At 35.0% G+C, this 20214-nt stretch overlaps 1 protein-coding gene across 3 annotated transcripts in view; it reads left to right on the top strand.

Moving 5' to 3' along the window:
- The first annotated feature begins 1275 nt into the window (after positions 1-1275).
- cdkl5 (cyclin-dependent kinase-like 5) overlaps positions 1276-20214 on the top strand; it is a 35964-nt gene continuing 17025 nt past the window's right edge. The window contains exons 1-7 of one of the 3 annotated variants that reach the window (XM_042733993.1): positions 1276-1506; positions 2509-2781; positions 2912-2946; positions 17956-18001; positions 18514-18650; positions 18752-18872; positions 19205-19264. In XM_042733993.1, the coding sequence (XP_042589927.1) occupies positions 2718-2781; positions 2912-2946; positions 17956-18001; positions 18514-18650; positions 18752-18872; positions 19205-19264 (463 nt within the window). In that variant the 5' untranslated portion in view covers positions 1276-1506; positions 2509-2717. The remainder of the gene's footprint in view (positions 1507-2508; positions 2782-2911; positions 2947-17955; positions 18002-18513; positions 18651-18751; positions 18873-19204; positions 19265-20214) is intronic. The other 2 variants (XM_042733991.1, XM_042733994.1) reach the window with 2 other exon arrangements.

Genomic DNA, 20214 nt, shown 5'->3' with positions numbered 1-20214 from the left:
ACTAGGCTAGATGGGCATCCATTGTCCATTATCTGGTTTGATATCGCAAAGACGCATAATTTGTCATCACGTATCATTTTTTAATTATTTAAATTATATATTGACAACTTAAAAAAAGGGTTTTGTATCACATTAAATATAAGAGTGTGCTGCTGTAAAGAACACGTATCAACAAAACCATAATATTTCTGCCATAATAAACCATAAGAACCATAATATAGGCTACCATTATATTTCTGTTGTCTAGTCTTGTTGGAATAATATTTATTAATTTATTTGTAAGTTTCATGCATGTCATCTGTACTGCGTTTTAAATCAGGATAAGCGCTAGATGGCACCATGCGCTTTTCCCGAAGAATCATTTGAGCGCAGTCTGCTTGTCCTGAGTTTTCCAATAGGCTATTGGAATCTAATTCTTAAAAAATTAGCCTACATTATTTTTAATGATTTCTACTAGGGGGAAAAAATTGGTTTTGCGTGTAAAATAGGTTTATTACGATCTGGAATGCTATAATACCAATAATGATAATAAATAATAATAACAATAATTACTAATACAAAAAAAAAGAAAATAAAAAAATAGCCACAAAACTGAAGATCGATCGCAATATTAAGCATAATTGCCTAGTTCAGAGATTCAATAGAACGTCAAAAATGAAAAATGTAAGTTTAAAACAAACACATGGGCTAACATATGACAGTGATGGATAGATAGATAGATAGATAGATAGATAGATAGATAGATAGATAGATAGATAGATAGATAGATAGATAGATAGATAGATAGATAGATAGATAGATAGATTGATTTACATCATATAATAATACGTAATATAATATTTCAGTCATAATTTACAGTCTTCTTTATAAAGGCTTGTTCTTCCTCTTCTCAGCAGAATAAACAGTGTGAGCTGTCTGCTAAATTGATCTTCCAGCTCAACCCACTCACACACACACACACACACACACACACACAAAGACACCAAGCACTGCCTAGCCAAACGAGCACATCAATTTGGATACATGCATGTATGAAATGTAACACATCCGAGCAGGAATGCATATTATCATTGCTCAACCGAACCCAGCCCTCGGTTCTGGACCATTCTGAGCATTCCTTCATCGTGATTGGCCACAGACGGGTTCGGTTCGGACGCTATTGGTGTGCGCAGTCCGCCACTCACGCAGTTTGGTGTCGCTTCGCCTGAACGCCAATTTATAGACCCTACTACAGCGAAGGCCTGGCTCATGAATATTAATTAGATTACGTGACCGGACTCACTCGCAAGGTTCCCAGGCAACGACAGCACGACGTGCTTAATATTCATGAAGCTAGCCTTCGCCGTATTGCGATCCGTAATTTGGCGTTGTTAGGTTGTCAATGGCTCAGAATGAAGGTGGATACTGTTGCAGCTGTGATGATGGGTTACCACTGCAGGTGAAAATGAAAACATCGTTAGTTGGCGACGCGAGGGGACAGTTTGCGCATCGTTGTCTTGGACATAAGTGAGTATTCTGGTCGGAGCTTTTTCCATAAATGTGCAATATTGACAGTGCGCTTGGTTTTTACGCTGGATGTTAGATGTTTGTGGCTGGTACATCGTTGGTGTTTCGCACAAATACGCGCACCTCCTGCCCACACACTCCAGGAGACCGAAGTCACCTGTTATCAATTATGCCTCGCGTTTAAGACAGTCTTGGTTATGTAAATTATCTTTATATTGGCTAGGCATTTTGTTATAAATCGTTGTGATTTTTTTTTTTTTTTTTTTTTTTTTTTTACCGCACTGTATTTTTTACTGTTCATTTAAGAGTGGGTGGGAGCGGTGTGGGCTGTCAGTCATTTTTTTTTTGATACTGTCAGGTGGATGAGATGCTTAAAATAATGATAGAACTTTCATCCACCTACGATTATTTCCAACGCGCGCACACGCACAACACATTAGATGCAGACATGCGCCGCGTTTATGCACAAACATACAAGGAGCTGTCGGTGTCACGACATGACCTGCTAAACGCATCTGAAAACGTATTTAAGTGTTAACGCAACGCGTACTGCCCTCAAATCGAGCGCAGATGGTACCTGTCGCACATCTGAGGTGATTGAGATGATGTCCATCTGAGTTTTCAGCACATTACATCACTGACTTCTGGTTTGGGGGAGAACATTCTCAGACTGTCCCTGTTCACCCACCTGTAATTCTCATTCAGAGCTGTGTTGTTTTGCTATTCCCAAAACTGCTGAAAAATTCATGATGATCCTTCTTGAAGAACTCTGGCCCTTGTTTACTGTCACCTCAGACCAACCGAATCATGACAATCCTACACATATCCTGTCTGAGTCAAATGAGACCGAATATGAGCCGCAATCAATGTATGCATTAGATGAAACATTGGATATGCCTCTGATTGGATGCATATGTGAAATATATAAGATGCAGTAGGTCTATGCATGAATAAGTCTATTTGACCCCTTCTGTGCAAAACCTCTGTACTCTTTCTCTTCAGGTGAGCAAGTGTGTGTGTGTGTGTACGTGCGTAGTGTGTTAGTTTGCAGGAATGTGTGTCAGTGTGTGTGGATTATGAGAAGAGCATTGTGACCAGCCGGGAGCAGATTTTTGCTGCAATGACCCGTTTAAGCACCGATTTCTGTCCCGTCCTCTGGCCTGCCGCTCCTCACAGCCCAGACATGCACCACCTCGGCATCTTTTGACTTCATGAAGATTCCTGACATCGGTAATGTGATGAATAAATTTGAAGTCCTTGGGATTGTAGGAGAGGGTGAGTACATTTTTATTCTTTGATAAAGATAAAGAAGCATTTATCTTAGTGCTTATAATACAGCTGCTTGTGCATAAAAGCCATAAATGGTATAAATCAAACTTATGACGCTTTTTCTTTCTTTGCAAAGGAGCCTATGGGGTGGTCCTGAAATGCAGACACAAGGTAAGATATGTTTATGCAGGAACCTGTTGGTCCGCATGCTAAGTAGAACTGCAGAAACGCCATATTGTACAGTGCATTTGATCCATGAAAATTTGATATTCTGGAAACTTGGTCATTTTTGATTCTTTTTTAAATCATAATGTAGTTTATAATCACCTGGACGAGGTCACTTATAGACCTGTACTGCTTATGCAAAAAATAAATAAAAAACACGCCTAGTTATTGCAATTTGAAGAGGTGATGCTAGTTTCTCATTGTACCCTTAAGACAAATCTGCCTAACAGAGTTAACCTTTATGGGCCTTGTGACTGTAACTTTCCCAGAAGAGTTGCACAACACATTAAACACCTTAAACGGTACATTTGTTGAGAGATTTATTTTAGAAATATATTTTCAATTGTAATATGGCATGGTTCCCTAGCAACTGGTTCTTTTAAAATTGTGGGCTTCTCCAAATGCATTGCTTGTGGCCTAGTTGGCAGATTTGCTTCATTGTTTGGGAGGCATTTTCAGACATTCGAACATTGCTAGACTAACTCACAATAAGGTAAATATAGGCTTATTTTCAACCAGTAGAAACTGCTTTTATTGAAATTACTGCTGTGCGGTTGGGAGGTGTGGGGCATTTTTGTATCATCCATTATGCAGTGATTTCTGCACATTTTAAAGCGTTAGGTGCTTAGTCCATGCTATTTAGCCTGTGCCACTGCTATTGATGTGTTTGTTCCGTATACCGAATAGCTTGCATCTGAACTGAAACAGTGACACAGAGTTTTGAAGTACATTTTCAGTTGTGAATAAATGGTACGCTGTTATTTTTATGGTTATTTTCATAGTCCCTTTCTGTGTGTCCTCGATGCTGTTGGTATTTGAGTCATGGTTGCATGCCCAGGATGTGTCTTCACGCCTGGGCAGACAGCAGCAGTGTGGCTGGATGCCTGACTAGATGATGAATGACAGTACAGTGCAACAGAATTGTTAGGGCTCATTACACTTTAGATTTCACTGACCTCGACGCACACAGGCCGGAGTTAACACTGATACCGTGCACAATATTCATGCTCTTATCTGTGCAGAATCATGTAGTTACGTATCGTTTAGAAAGCAGTTTAAAGGACAAAAAAAAATTAAGAAGTTTGTTTGTTTAAATGTTGCATACGGAACTGTCACTAAATCAGAGAACTAGTTGCATATCTCCAGTATATTTATTGATTTTGACGTAAGTTATGTTAAATAATCAGCCTAGATTTGAATGGCAAAGAATTGATGATGGAGAGGAAATTAAACAATTGTATTTCTATGCATAATTACATTGTTCCACTCAAAGTTCCCATGCATCATTATGATAATGAGGCTGATAAATTCAGCAGCAAGTATACTCCTCAGCCTGGGCCAAAACAGAAAACTAGGCTTGTGCTTTTAGTAATTGGTCATTCAGCGCTTTCCCTCCTTCATTAAATGCATTCAAAATTTCAGCTGAAATAAAGAGTGACTGTTTCTTTTTGGTTGCATTCGGTCTTGTTTTTCTTTCAACTATCATTTTTTTCCAATGCAAATATGCCTGCAATCTATTTACAGACATTCAGAATAAATTTGGATCTCTCTACATACCTGTGAAAGAACAGTAATTTGAGTCTGTGAAAATTAGACTGTTCAACATCATTAGGAGACTAGATAAAATTAGTTGGCTTTTGGTTTTTGTTTAGAGCTGCCGCTTGCCTTTGGGTATTTTTGTTATAGAATAAAATAGAATAGAGTTCTGGTCATTTAATTTGTTTGACAAGCTTTATTCCGAGTGCCATACTTTTTAAAACAGCACAGGGAATTTGTATTGTTTGTTTTTTAGTAACGAATTGTTACATTTACAATAAAATATTTGACACAAAATATTTCTATTTTAAATGAATGCTGTTCTCTTTAAAGGGATAGTTCACCCAAAAATGAAAATTCATTATTTACTCACCCTTATGTCATTCCAAACCGTAAGACCGTTCATCTTCGGAACAGAAATGAAGCTTTCTGACCCTCCATTGACAGCAAGGGTCAGGGTCCTACCACGTTCAAGGTCAAGATGGATACCAAGAACATCGACAAAATAGTTCATGTGATGACATTGGTTCAACCGGAATTTTTTTTAAGCTACGAGAATACCTTTTGTTGCGCAAAAAACAAGATCTGTATTCCACGTCAGCAGCACCACACGCATGCATTGTTTACGTGCAGTTCAAAGCACGCATATTCATCGTGATACTCTCCAGAATGGGACTAGGGTTACGCGGAGGAGTAGAATTGTTGAATAAAGTTGTTATTTTAGTTTTAAAATATTTGCACACAAAAAGTACATAGACGGTTGAGCTGCTGATGTTACATTGGAATATTTTGTCGATGGTCTTGGTACTTTTCTGGACCTTGATCGTGGTAGGCTGTCTATGGAGGGTCAGAAAGCTCTCAGATTTCATCAGAACATCTTAATTTTCTATAACAAAGAATAAAAAAAATCTCAACACTTTTTAAATAAAAAATAGATATTACATATAATTTGGTATAAAACAAAGTGCTACACGTTTCCTTCAACATTTTATTCATCAAAGAATCTTAAAAAAAAAAAAAATCAGGATTTCCACAAAAAAATATTAAGTAGCACAACTATTCTACAATTTAGCATAATGATTTCTGAAGGATGACGTGACACTGAGTAATGATGCCGAAAATTCAGTTTTGCCATCACAGAAATAGATTTTAACATATTAAAATAGAAAACAGTTCTTTAAAACTTTAATAATATTTAGCAATATTACAGTTTTTTTTATCAAATAAATGCAAACTGTAAAAAATATTTTTGAGGTTGTAAATATAAATTATTGGAGTATGTTTCACAAGAAAACACTATTTCTGAAAATTAGTTAAAAATTAATTTTTCAAGTTCAGCTTTGGTAAGCATATGAGATTTTTGATAACACTTTAGTATAGGGACCAATTCTCACTATTAACTAGTTGCTTATTTGCATGCCTCCTATTAACATATTGGCTGATTATTAATGCTTTTAAAGTACATATTCTGAATGACCATATTCTACATCCCTAATCTTACCCAATACCTAAATTTAACCACTACCTTACTATTAATAAACAGCAAATTAGGAGTTTGAGGCAAAAGTCATAGTTAATGGTTTGATAATAGTGAGAATTTGAGTCTGACCAGATTTGTTTCCCCATAAACATAAAAACAAATTTTACTAACCCCAAACTTTTAAGTGGTAGTGTATACACAAAGTAACTTGTCATGTTGTGTCTAAAATGTAAATTACTGAATATTACCTTGTTGTTTAAACAACTATTGGATAAAGGCAGTCGATACCAAATTGATAATTTTGTGCTGTTGTACTAAGCCATTCAGCTTTTTTGCATACATGATATTGCTTGAATAGAGTAGAATAGAATAGGGATTTATTTTCATGTACTTTTTTCCATACCAACATATATTGAAACAAGCACCATTTATGTAAATATTGATTTCCATAAAAGCACATTCCGTTCACATATTTGACAAACTTATATTCAGCTACAGTGTGCATCTCATATCCTCACATCCTCATACAAACAATCCATTGTCACACATCCACTAGACCCTTAATGGAGATTGCACGTATTGTTCAATATTTTAATAGGCACAAATAAAAACTTAAAGCGGTTAAGTCTGCTCTGGTAAAACCTGAATCTTGTATTAGAAGTTGCATCATTTGAGCTTGCCTGTTAATAGAGGAACAGTGTAAATGATTGTTTATTAACTCTAGTAACTGTCATAGTGTTTTTTTACAAAGCAAAATAATATTAAATTAGCATAACATGGGTATGTGCATTAAGGGAAAACATGTACACATGAATAAAGGAACAAATACATTATAATTAATATGTGTAAAGCAAAACATATTCATTGTACTATGGTATGTACGTTCCTAGAAGTGCATTTTGAGATGCAGACTTCACAAGCAAACCTTTTAAAAGCTCAGTGCTTCACTCCCCAATGAAAACACTCTTGTTTCTGACTACTGGCATTGGCTTTCTCTATTGTTTCTCTCAAGTCTACCCAAGTGATGTTATCCCAGCGAACAGGGGCCGTGAAAGGCCCTTTGTGCATGACCAAAAACAACAAAAACTGCTGTTTGTTCTCGCCTTTGGTTGAGATGTTCCTGTGTACTTTTCATTTAGTAGTTTTTGCATTTGAATATTCAAAAAAGCAGTTAATATTCTTGTGTATTTGTCAGTCAGATAGTCTGAAAGTCCTTCGGTCTAGTGCAATGGTCACTTAAATTCTATTAGTGTCTCCACACTTTGTTTTAAAGCTTGCTTCATTAAAATGAGTGAAAAAAAAACATCAAATGCATGCAGCTAGGCAGCAATTTATTTATTTGTCAGCAATGTGCAATCACACCCACACTGATTAGCATTTGAACATCTCATGTTTTAAGATCTATTAAATGACTCTTTGATTTTGCGGTTTATGTGAAGCTCAATAAGGGTGCTTTATATGCTCTCTTCAGATGTGTGTAGACGTGCAAGGCCTGTGCGGTCCTGTGAGTGACGGGGATCATCTGAATTTAAAAGCTTGTTCCCTTGGAGAAGAATATTTATTTTTATTGCGTATCAGTCAAATTGAGGGCAGAGGAGGAAGAGGGGACGTGAGTGTGCATTAGCATTAAATAGGTCACCTTGAGTGGGAACGCTGGTTGTGGAGGGCTGTGTTGAGATGACTTTGCAAGGCACCGTGGACAAGATTGTGTGTGACAGAAATGCCAAGATAGAGAGATATTGTTTCGTTAGGAAAGATAGCATTTTGGACGTGAAGCTGGATAAAGAGGTATTATGTTCAAACATGCTGCTTTTATTTGTGATGTTTTTTTTTATTGTTAATGGCTTGGATGACCAAATATGGTAATTGAAGTTGTATTAGTTCTTGCAAGGCAGAACTGTATTGATATTCCTCAAACATTTTAGTTGGTTTTTAAAGGCCTGCAGTCATTTTAACCAGAATCACTTAACATACATTACTGTTCTCATGTTTTGAGTCAGAAATGTAATTTTATTCATCAAGGATGCATTACATTAAACCACAGTGACCAAAATAAATTTATAATGTAACAAATGTTACAAGTTTCTTTTTCAAATAAATGCTGTTCTTTTAAACTTTGTTAAACTGTTCTTTTAAAAAATGACCACAGCATTCACAAAAATATTAAGCACAACTATTTTCAAAATTGATAATAGTAAGAATTGTTTTTTGAGCCTCAAATCAGCATATTAGAATTATTTCTTGATTTTTTGATCATGTGACACTGAAGACTGGAGTAGTAATGTTGAAAAAACAGCTATGCCATCATACACTGAAAAAAATAATATGCTAGATTTACTTAAATATAGTGCATCATTTTTGCATCCCTTTTCTTAAAGAGCAGGTCAGATGGGTTTTTGAAAAATCTCTCTTTTGCAGTTTATAACGTAGCTATCCTTAAATAAAAACAATCTGCAAAGTTGTTAATCAAAAAAGTGCATGATAAATAAAGATATTGTCTCTCAAAAGAGAGATTCGGTTCTGAATCGCCGTAACGAGTCGTTATATTTTCGACTCTTTTGCCTGTTTGCCTGTACGTCACTGGGTAACACATTTACATAATCCCCGCCTGCCCGCGAAATACGAACAGAGTCTGATCTGCCCACAAACACTTTTGCTATTAGTGCGTTTACATCATGTTGAGAAGACGCGGTGTTCAAGGATACCACAGAAATACAATTTGAGCCTTTTGTTGTGTGCATGTCATTTTATCAAGAACTGCTTCTCTAATCTGGGCTTTTATCTTCGTTGGCTTCTAATCTTCTTAATTTGGACTAACAAGCTCTCTGAACCATGACCTGTAAGTAGTACAATTGATACGTTAGGTGTTCATTTTCAATTGAGTGCTCAAAATATAATTATTTTGTGCCAATATGTGATGTATACCTAGTGCAGCTTTAGGTTTCCAGGTAAAGCACGATATTACTGTCTTACTGAAGTAGTTCTAAAAATTACCAGTGAACCTAAGAATATGTCTATTATTGTAGACTGACGTTGTTCTAATTACTTTGTTTAATAATAAAGAATGTAGTGTAGCACACAGACTTTATAATAATTGTGAAACTGCTGTTTATTGTGCTGCACTGGCAGTTACAGCGTTAACGCGGGAGAGATGAGTGATTTCGGCTGGTGCTCCTGTGATACAACTGTTCTGCGTTCTGATTAAAAGTTAAGACAGAGTGTCTTTTGTCTGTCGTTCTTCAAACATTACATTAGACATATTTTGGTTTATAAACTGTATTGTTTCATCAGTTAGTCACGTTAGCACTCGGCTAACGTATCCACCTAGTGTTCACAGTTTAGCAGCTAAACTTTAGCTGTGGGCACGATTCGCTTGCATAAGTGTCATTTATGTCATTATAAGAACGGATTGACTATATTATTGTTTTATGTAAAGGTGCTTTGTCAATGGTAGCGCTGGCTAACTGGCTCAAGGACTCATCTCTGTGCCAATCACAACAGGTTTGGCCAGCTGACCAATCAGAGCAGAGTAGGCTTGAGGAAAGGGAGGGGCTTGCTCCAAACTTGCTTGAAACGAATCATTTCCTAATCATTGGCAAATGACTCTAATATTAAATGTCTATTCTGAGAAAATTACAATGTTTTCTGACCTTAGATGCATTTAAACCTGATGTAGGGGACTCCAATACAATATTGGGACACTTTAAAATACCATCTGACCTGCTCTTTAAATAAATTTCACATGGAATTTTAAGCAGTGTTACCTTAAAATCTTTAGTTGGCAATGCTTAAATATTTGAGTATCCCAATGAACAAATTTATTAGTTGGTGTAACAATATTTTAAGTAGATTTTACTAATAAATTTAAGTTATTTCTACAATAAAAGTCTTGCTTATCCCATTATAAAATTTAAGCTCATTTAGATTGATAATTTTAAGCGTTTGTATTTTAAAATACCTAGGTACTGCTCAATACTTAAATTAGTTATATATAACAATGAGTGGAAGACAACAGACAACTGGTGAATATTAAATGACTTCTTTATTTTTTACAAATGCAACTTAAAAATCTTTAAAAAAAAATTGTAACAAGTCACTTAAGTAAAAAAAAATTCAACATCTTGTTATTCAAAGTTACCCCGTTTACACTGCAAACGTCTGCGGCGCGTTATGGCTCAGACTAGGTTTTGTTCTGTCCTCCACACGGTGCCAACTCACACCAGAAGCATTTCAGTATATTGGAGGTAAGAATCGCCTGTACTGACAGTGAGGAAGATTGAGTACATGCGAGCAAGATGCCTTGCAGACATGCATTTAATCATAAAGGTTAATCAAAAGCGTTTTTTTGTGTGTGTGTTCTAACATGGTTGGCTAAATGTTTACATTTTGTCCGGTTAAATTCGGTTTATTCCACTCATACAACTCCTACATTTAAACTCCACGCCTTGTCCTTTTTGAATTTGTCCTTGTAAAAAGGATTTGCGGTGTCATATAACCATGTGTTTTTCAACTTTGAGGATGAACCCTTTCATCATCTATTTCTGGCTTCTTAACTATAGTGATGTGAAATATGATCGGGAGTCTGCACAGGGTGTTTATTTTGAAATTGACAGGATTTTTTTTTTTTTTTGTATTTGCTGTGCGGCTTGGGCGCAGTGTCGGTTAAAAATAGACTAGGTGCCTATCTTTAGGGAAGTGGCGCAGAAAGCCGTGGCACGGCTGGTGTAAAATTCACCATATTCACTCACCTGGTAATAATGTGCAATCAGATTGTCAGTGTTCTCTGATAGGAAAACAATCAAGCTGTGATCCTGAGTACAAACAGAAATAGAAATTCATATTAATATTAAAAATAAAATAAAATGCATGACAGTAATGACAGTGAACAATGAACATTTAAATGCTAAAATAAGTGAGCGGGATTTTCAGAATTTTTGGGAACTTCAGTAGACTTTACTGTATGAATTCAGTATACACTGATTCAAATCAAAGTTAAAGTTAATCAGTCGAGAGCAGTGAGTGATTTTTTTTTTTATTGTGTTGATTAACATTAATGAAATTGCACAGATTTAATATACTTACACACCTACAGTTTTCTGTTTACATTCACTTAGGATGTAAACGACTGTTTATGTAAAACTTGAGTGAATTCAACAGTTTAAGAGCAATTAGCTGCGAAGATCTTGGTTCACTATTCGCGGTGTGTGACTGCTCATGTGTGTGCATGCGCAGAAACGCTTATGTCTGGACAGCACTCAAGTAAAATAATTTGATGGTTATTACTGGAATGGCTATAAAACGCCTGTCTACCGATATATACTAGCTACATAGTGCTCCTGTAGCTCAAGTGGTAGAGCATTGCGTTACAAAGCGCAAGGTTGGGGGTTCGATTCCCCGGGAACACATGATAGGTAAAAATTGATAGCCTGAATGCACTGTAAGTCGCTTTGGATAAAAGCGTCTGCTAAATGCATAAATTTAATAAATTTTAATTTAATATACGCACAGAACTACTGATACAACGCTAACATATGATGCGTATGTTGCATATCATGCAGTATGTTGAACTACCACTGGTAAATTTACGTCAACTGTATCACGATTACAATCAAAGGCAGACTGCTGAGAATTTTTGTTGTTGTTGTTGTTGTTCTTCGTGATCTTATACCGCACCGTAATTTCATGCATTTAGGGTGTGTCAGACAGCGAAATAAAACTACTGTGGACCATCCTGTTTTCGCATGGACCAAAAAATCTGCCACTCACCATTATTTAAAATTCTTCTCATAAAAGTAACCGTACAATGTGTATTTTGGTCTCACAAAAGTTGTGACTCTGGCGTGCACGTTCATGTTTAAATGTTCATTCGATATCTAAAATATATGATAAAGAAAAGCTCTACTTATTTCACATAACAGTCACATTTCACATAACAGCAGTCCTCTTCTGAGATCTGGTTTTCTAAAATGGCCATTACAAATTGTGTGTTTCAAAGTTAATCCAGTTCGTGACGTGGTATCTGCTTGGGTCCTAAAAAATTGTGTTAATTTGACAAAATTTTTGAGTATTGTTGATTTTACTCAAAATTACTTGTTGTGTTTCTTTATTAATTAAACCATGAACTCAATATGTTATGTAACAGATGTAGCTTTAAGAATAAATTATATTTTAATATATTTTAAAATGGATAATGAAACAGTTATTTGAAATTGTAATAATATTTCATAGTTTTACTGTATTTTGGTGAAATAAATGCAGCCTTAAGAGAGATCTTTACAAAACAATGAAAAAATCTGGAAGCTTTGTTTTGTAGATAATTTTAATTTTAGGTGTGCTATTTTTGGCATCTGTAAACTTCTTCTAAATTTTTATTAAACTTTTTATACTTTTAAGATCATTCTAAAGCAGTCATCTGAAGATCAAAAGTCTAATAAAAGACCATGGATATTAAAGCTACTAGATTGCAGACTCAAATTGTGAGCAGTGATTAATTTTAGTGTTTGGCTGGGTGGGCTTAATCTACAACCATCAAGTAAGCCTATGTTATAAATGAAATGGTTGGTTGTTTCTTTCACCCAAGCATTATTTTAGGAGCAGCATGGCGCTTTAAATCCAGCAGCCGGCATGGTAATAAATTGAAAACATCATGAAGGCTTAAAATGGATTCTAATCACCGTTTACAGGATATTATTTAGGACTTAAACGTGCCTGTGTCATTGTGTGGCTCTCAAGGCTATGCTGCCCCACCATGTGTCTAATGTAAACATGTCTGTGGTATTAATAGAACAACGGCTGCGTAGTCAATGGAACACAATCAATATGTGGGACACTCTTGTTCCATGGTATGGATCGTATGGAAGACAGCATGCGATGCCCTATACTCTACTGCTCAGAGCTAGCACAACCCTGCAGGACTGCCTGAGAATTTAGGGTGTGTGGGAATGGAAAAGCTGAATCAAATTGGTCAACAAAACTTTTTTTTGATTATTTATTTATTTTTCTTTCTTTTTTTGTGGGGGGGGGGGGGGGCAATTATGGTCCTGCTTACATTTCTTTTACAATTTTTAATTTCTCATCATTTACATTTAGTTTACCTTTGCCATCATTCAACACTCACTAAAGTTAATCTTTAGAAACACAAATAATTTAATTAACTGTTAAATATAATTTATGACAAACTTGTAGCATCTAACATGACTGATTTGAGTTTTTAGTGTATCTGAAATAGAAATGTATCTGTTCAAAAGTTTGGAGTCAGTAAGTTAAGTGTTTTTAATACTTTTATTTATTAAGGATGTATTAAATTGATTAAACATTACATTAAAAATATATCATGTATGAAAAGATATACAAAAATATGAAGCAGCAAAACTGTTTTCAACATTGATAAGAAATGTTTCTTGAGTATCAAATCAGCATTTTAGAAATGAAGACTGTAGAAATGGCTGCTGAAAATTCAGCTATCACAAGAGTAAATTGCATTTTAAAATATATCAAACCAGAACAGTTATTTATTAAAGTGTGATAATATTTCACACTTTTTACTGTATTTTTGATCAAGTAAATTCAGAGACCATAGGATCCTTCTTTCAAAAATGTTTGATTGGTATCAAATTTAAATTCAAAATTTGCACTTTCTTTACATTTTACTTTTTTTCTCCATTAAGAAGCGCTGAAAAAAGTCAGAGGATTAAATACAGATAACTCTTTAATAGAGACCACATGAATGGAGAAGATATCAAATTTAGCTGTGAAACTACTGTTTCTCCAACAAAACGGGGTTTGAGTTCACCATACCTTGCCAGCTCAGGGAACCCAGCTTGGCATGAGAGATGTTTTGTTTCCTGTCTTAGCAGCAAGGACAATTAAGTTTGTGCCAGCTTTGTTGGCAATATGAAATGAGATCTGTGCGGTTTTTCAACAGCGTAGTTGTACCAAACGTACAGATGTTAGAACAGATGCCAACATCATTATTAACGTAAGCGATACTAAAAGTTGTCTAACGTGTTCTGACATATTTATCTATAAAATTGCATCTAAACAAGTTACCATAACAGAACCATGCATCCAAGTAGGAACATGTCTATGCATGTAAAGTTAAATTATTGACTTTTTGCACTCATGTTAAGAGAAATATCTCGAATTATCCGACCTCCCAACCTCTGAATGCCACAATGGCTGTGAAGAAATCTGTGAAGCTAACGAATTATAACAACAATCTTGCCACTTGTAATCCTACTATCTGCCCATGCTAGATTTATAGACACACGGCTTTCATGGACCCCCTTGTGAGTCACAGTAATGATATATTAAGTGGTCTGAGTGCTTTGGACCCCCATCAGTCCCTTTATGTTCCCATCAACAAACCAAAGTCAACAGCTTGACCTGTCTTTAACAGGTACACTTGACCTATACCTTAACATACTGTAATCTAAAATGGAAACAACAAGCTAAAGATTGCATTACCTGTCACCAAATATCAGATATGTCACTCTGTATTATCACAGGATTTATGTCTGGAAGGTAAAGGCATATTTTTAGTACATATGCACCTTTGTAAATACAACCATGACTTGGTCTCCATGGTTATTAGAAATATAAGACATGGACGCCACGTGTGGTGGGTTTCGAAGCTATGAAACTCTCAGCTTCTTCATAAACACCTTTCAGATCTCCCCAACCTTTCCGCTTTCTTCACTGTCCATGACTCATTCAGCCCCAATATACAGGTACAGTGGGGAAAATATTTATTTGATCAGCTGCTGATTTTGTAAGTTTGCCCACTTACAAAGAAATGAAGGGCCTGTCATTTTTGTGGTAGGTTTATTTTAACGTATAGAGACAGAATACCGAACAAAAAATCAAGAAAAAACACATTATATAATGTTTAGAAATTCATGTACTTTCACTTTATGTACTTCACAAAGAAATGAAAATTGTCATTAACTCACTCTCATGTTCTTTCAAACTTGTATGCATTTATTTTTTTATTTATTTGTATGCATTTATTTCTCCTCTGAAACACAAAAGGAGATGTTTTGAAAGCGGTCCATTGACATTGAACTAGGGTTAATATTGTTCCTAAAACTATTTAAACAGGTTTGGTAATTCAGACAAAGCTGAAATAAAATAGAAATATTAGATGAAAAAGTCAAATAACTAAACAAAAATTGTAAAATTTATTAAAAACTTAAATAAAAATAAATTAAATGATGCGTAGGCAACTAACTGAAATTATTTTTAAGTTGAAAAGCTAAAATTACTTTAAATAAGCATTTAAACTGAAGAAAAAAAATAACTGAAATAATATATTTGAGGAAAACATGATTAACATGTAAACTAAATTTAACTAAAATGTAAACAAAATTTAACAAACTTATTTAACTTTTAAAAAATTTATAAAAAACTATAATAGTACAAAAATAATACTAAAAATAACACTGCATTAGACCCCCCTTGACATTCATTGTATATCCTTTGTGTTATACAGAAGAAAAAGTCATACATATTTGGAATGACATGGGGGTGAATAAATAATGACAGAATTTTCATTTTTGGGTGCAAGTTATCCCTTTGATTTGAGGAAGAAATTCCCAACTGTTGAAGAAGTGTGTTTGTGAATATATTTGTAGACCTACTTTATCGACCATGTTTGATTTGAACGGGTTTTTTATTTATTTATTTTTTTCCCCCCACCTTTAACATCCCCGGGATGCATAGTTCCGAATGTCAACAGATGCTCATTTAGGCAATACTGCTTTTTGCATACTTGCTAGCACAGATATGTGTGCATATTGGGACACAGGGCCATTGTCAAAACCCTGCAGAATTGTTCTAAAGAGACTTCCTGCTCAGTGCCAACCTGAAAAAGAACCCTTTATCAGAGTATATTGCTGCTGTACTCAGCTAACAAAAATGATTTTAATATCAAAGGACAATATAACCATGATCTGACTATTTTAGACCTATAATAAAATCCTGACCATGCAGTGTAATTAAAGCAGCCAGGACTTTCTGCAAGTAGCCCATGCAGGGGTCTGGGTAACTCAATATGGAAAAGCTACACTCTTATCCAGCCCCACATGCATGCTGTGCCTCTTAATCATTTCTGATCATGAATCATATCTGCTCATGACAGGCTGTGCTTAAGTGAAAATGACTTGTAGTTCCACTGCGGAGGATGTGTATGAGGAAGCCTTCAAGGCACTTGCTACTGCACCGGAGGCGTCAGGTAGAGCTAGTGCCTGGATCCAGCCTTGTTGTGGGAGTTTCAGTTGGGATTTTCTTTCAGTCTAATTGCAGCTGGTTCAAATTCTGGCCTCAGCCGTGTGCTGAAATCTTCAGGGTTTGGGCATTTTATGGATTTTGTCCAAGAGTTGTCTTTTAGTTGGAGAATTTTCTGAAAACAGAAAAATAGTGCTATAAAATGTGCATTGTTTTTGCTTTTTGACATGATAACCTTTATAAAAAGTACTGAGGTGGTACAGTGTTGGAAACTGTGTGGTGCTTTGAAATATATTACACTACCGTTCAAAAGTTTGAGATTGGTAAGGGTTTGTTTTTTGCTTTTTATGGTTCTGAAAGAAGTTTCTTATGCCCACCAAGACTGGATTTATTTGATCAAAAATAAACCTTGAATATTGTAAAATAAAAATACAATTAAAAATTATAACCATCTGCCTTAATATATAATAAAATTTAAAATTTAATTTAATCTTAAATCAAAACAACATAACCCCAGTCTTCAGTGTCACAAGATCCTTCAGAAATCTTTCTAATATGCTGATATGGTGCTCAGTAAACATTTCTTATTATTATCTATGTTGAAAACAGCTGTGCTGCTGAATATTATATACGTTATATATTTTTTGGATACAATGATATAGTTTCTTGGTGAATAGAAGCTTAAAAGAACATTATGAATGTCCTTGCTGAATAAAAATGTTAATTTCTTTTGAACAGTTATATGGTACTCCACGTTATCCAATATATATATATATAGAGAGAAAGAGAGAGAGCGCGACAGAGAGAGTACTGAAAGAATTAACATTAGATTTTATGTTACTCCAGGGTACATAGTATTACCATGGTAGATGTGGAAAAAAAAAACAGGGCTATACATCTAATACCGGATGAATACCTTATTCATATAACATGCATTTACATGGTTCACTAAGGTACTTCAGTGAATACTGTTGTATTACCTTGGTACAACAAAATGTGGTAAAACCTTTTCACAAGTAAGTCTATCAGCAACTATGCCAAATAATTCTCTCAGTTTAGATTTATCTTCCCTTTATATCAGACATGTTTGCTGCTGACAGTTATTATACTGCCTTTGAAATACACAGGCTACAGAATCCAGAAGAAAAATGGTTTAATATCCATTTTCCTGGGCAATATAGTCTATAATAATGACTGGAATTTGTCCGGAGTGAATGTTTACTGTGTAGAATTGTGATAAATGGATGGGTTTTAGCAACTAGCGTGGTAATACCATTAATGCTTTCACTGTGAAGGGTGCTGTAGTGCAAATTGAGAGCTCTGAATGACAAAGATAGGCAAAAGAGGCTTCGTCCAACACCACAGATGACAGGGACTCTGTGTGACTGGCAGTGGGTGAACATTTCTCCACCGCGAGGGCTGGTGAACCCACGGCTAAATATGTGCATGCAATGTTTCCGCCTAATAATTAGACATCCGAATATAAAATTATCCATTCTTTGAAAACAGGCACATTGTTCCATTTAGCAGAAGCATAGTCAGGGGCTTTGTCATGAAAAATACCCCATTGATATAGCCGGAAAGTGGTTGTTCTAGGTTCAGTCCTTTTGTGCAACTCTCAGTTGTTTGTTTTACATCTCGAGTCCATTAACTGCTTGCTAATAAAGCTTGTGTTTGAGAAAGAGCTCAGACTGATTTACATATCTGTTTTGCAGGAGACAAAAGAGCTTGTGGCCATTAAGAAGTTCAAGGACAGCGAAGGTAAAAGACTGCTACAACCAAATGCTTGCTTTATTCATCCATGCAGTTTACTAGTTGGAGATTTTGAATTGAACTACAATACTCTTGTGGTTACCATGACACGAAGTATAATTCACATCATTTACTCCAAGGCTCTGTTTGGATAGCTATGTATGCTTTACCCAATGATTGTAAAATGTTGAGCAGAATTAAAAGAAGTTTGCTATTTTTAAAAAAGGGACTTGTAAATACATTTTTTAACCTGACTTGTGTTGTTTTAATTCTCTAAAGATAAATATCAAAATTAAATGGACAAATGTCATCATGTTGATTCATTTGGTGATAGATGGTTGAGTTTCACAACAAAAAGACATGCGATTTGCATTCATAATACTTTAAAAAAGTGTACCTTGTTTGTGAGAAGTGCCTTTTATAATGTCATCTTACTTTGAGAGCTCCATAGCACATTTGTTTTACTCAAGGAAACACAAGCCCCTTTTCAATCTTGCCTAACCTCCTGTGTGTTCCGGCAGAGAATGAGGAAGTTAAAGAGACGACGTTACGAGAGCTCAAGATGCTCCGTACGCTTAAGCAAGACAACATCGTAGAACTGAAAGAGGCTTTCCGTCGACGGGGAAAACTCTATCTGGTGTTTGAATATGTGGAGAAGGTCAGCGCAAAACACTTCTTCTCTGAATGTTCTTATTTACTTCTAGTGGTCTGAACTATAGAACTATAGTGCCTCAGATTGTGTTTTGCTGCATATTTCAGAATATGCTGGAGTTGTTGGAGGAATTGCCTAATGGTGCACCACCTGATAAAGTACGGAGCTACATCTGTCAGCTGATCAAAGCTATTCACTGGTGCCACAAAAATGAGATCGTTCACAGGGGTATGACCGTCTCTGTGTCCTTGATAGATTGCCTTCATTTATGTAATTTAATGTTTGTTTTTATTGTGTTTTATTACGTATGTGTCTGTGTTTTGTTTAATTTTTGTATTTGAGTTGAATTCTGTAACTTTTTAAAACAGAATATGATAGTATTTAAGGAAGTTGTGATTTAACGGTCATTAGGACTCAAATTTGATAATATCTGTGATTATTTTATCTATTTTTATGTCATTTTCAAAAAATTTTATATACTGATGGTGTAATCTTTGTTTGAGTCTTCAACACAAATCGAGCTCACTAAGAAAATATCCAACTTTTTATCTAATCTGCAGATATCAAGCCTGAAAATCTCCTCATCAGCTCCAATGATATCCTGAAGCTGTGTGATTTTGGTGAGCAAAGGCTTTCACTCGTCTGATTCAGGACCCTCCACCCCCATATTCACACTGATCTCACTCGCTGAATGCTTGGTCTCCTTTCCAGGCGTCATGAGTTCCGCAGTGACGTCTGAAAACAAAACAAAAAAAAAAAGACCTGAAATTTGGATTTGAGTGGAAGGGAATTAAACTGTTTTTGTCCAAATCACACAGTACTCAGAGGTTGGAGTGACAGAGCTTATTCTCTGGAATGCAAATTTTGAGTTGATTTTGTGTCATTCCAGATATATGATTTCATAGACAGAAATGAAAGACTGGGGAAATATCACAGAAAAGGACTGTGTTGGGGAGTAATTTACTCATATTAGCAACCCTACTCTCTTTTTCATTATAGCATGACAGTACTTCAGTGTTTTTAGTAACTATTTTTACAATAAGCTATGCAGTGTTGTGTGACAACAACATTTTCCAACATCGCTATTTTTAATACTTTTCTACGTAGTTTTGTGTAGCATTATACAAAATCTAACTATGTATTTTTGTATGATATTATTTTTGCATAGAATTATACATCATAATATATTGCATTAAATGCTGCTGTTCATCTTAGTTTTTGACTGTTCAAGTTATGGTTTTTATGCTAGATAAATACTGATCTGGTTGCATCATATTTATATTATATTATTATTAATAAAACTATATATGTGTGTGTATATATATATATATATATATATATTATATACATATATATACATATACATATATATTATATATGTATAATTATTTATATAACACTAAACAAATCAAAAAAAAACAAACATATACATTGTATTTTTTATTTATATATTTTTAAATAAATTAAAACACTACACACTTCTTTTATAAATTAAGATGATATAATTGTAAATGATAAGATTATAGAATCATAGAAATGACCAATGATAATTGTTTAAATAAACTATATA

This window comes from Cyprinus carpio, chromosome B11, assembly GCF_018340385.1.
Source record: "Cyprinus carpio isolate SPL01 chromosome B11, ASM1834038v1, whole genome shotgun sequence".
Taxonomy (NCBI): Eukaryota; Metazoa; Chordata; class Actinopteri; order Cypriniformes; family Cyprinidae; genus Cyprinus; species Cyprinus carpio.
Note: the sequence above shows the minus strand (reverse complement) of the source record. Positions and strands in the feature narration are given on the sequence as shown.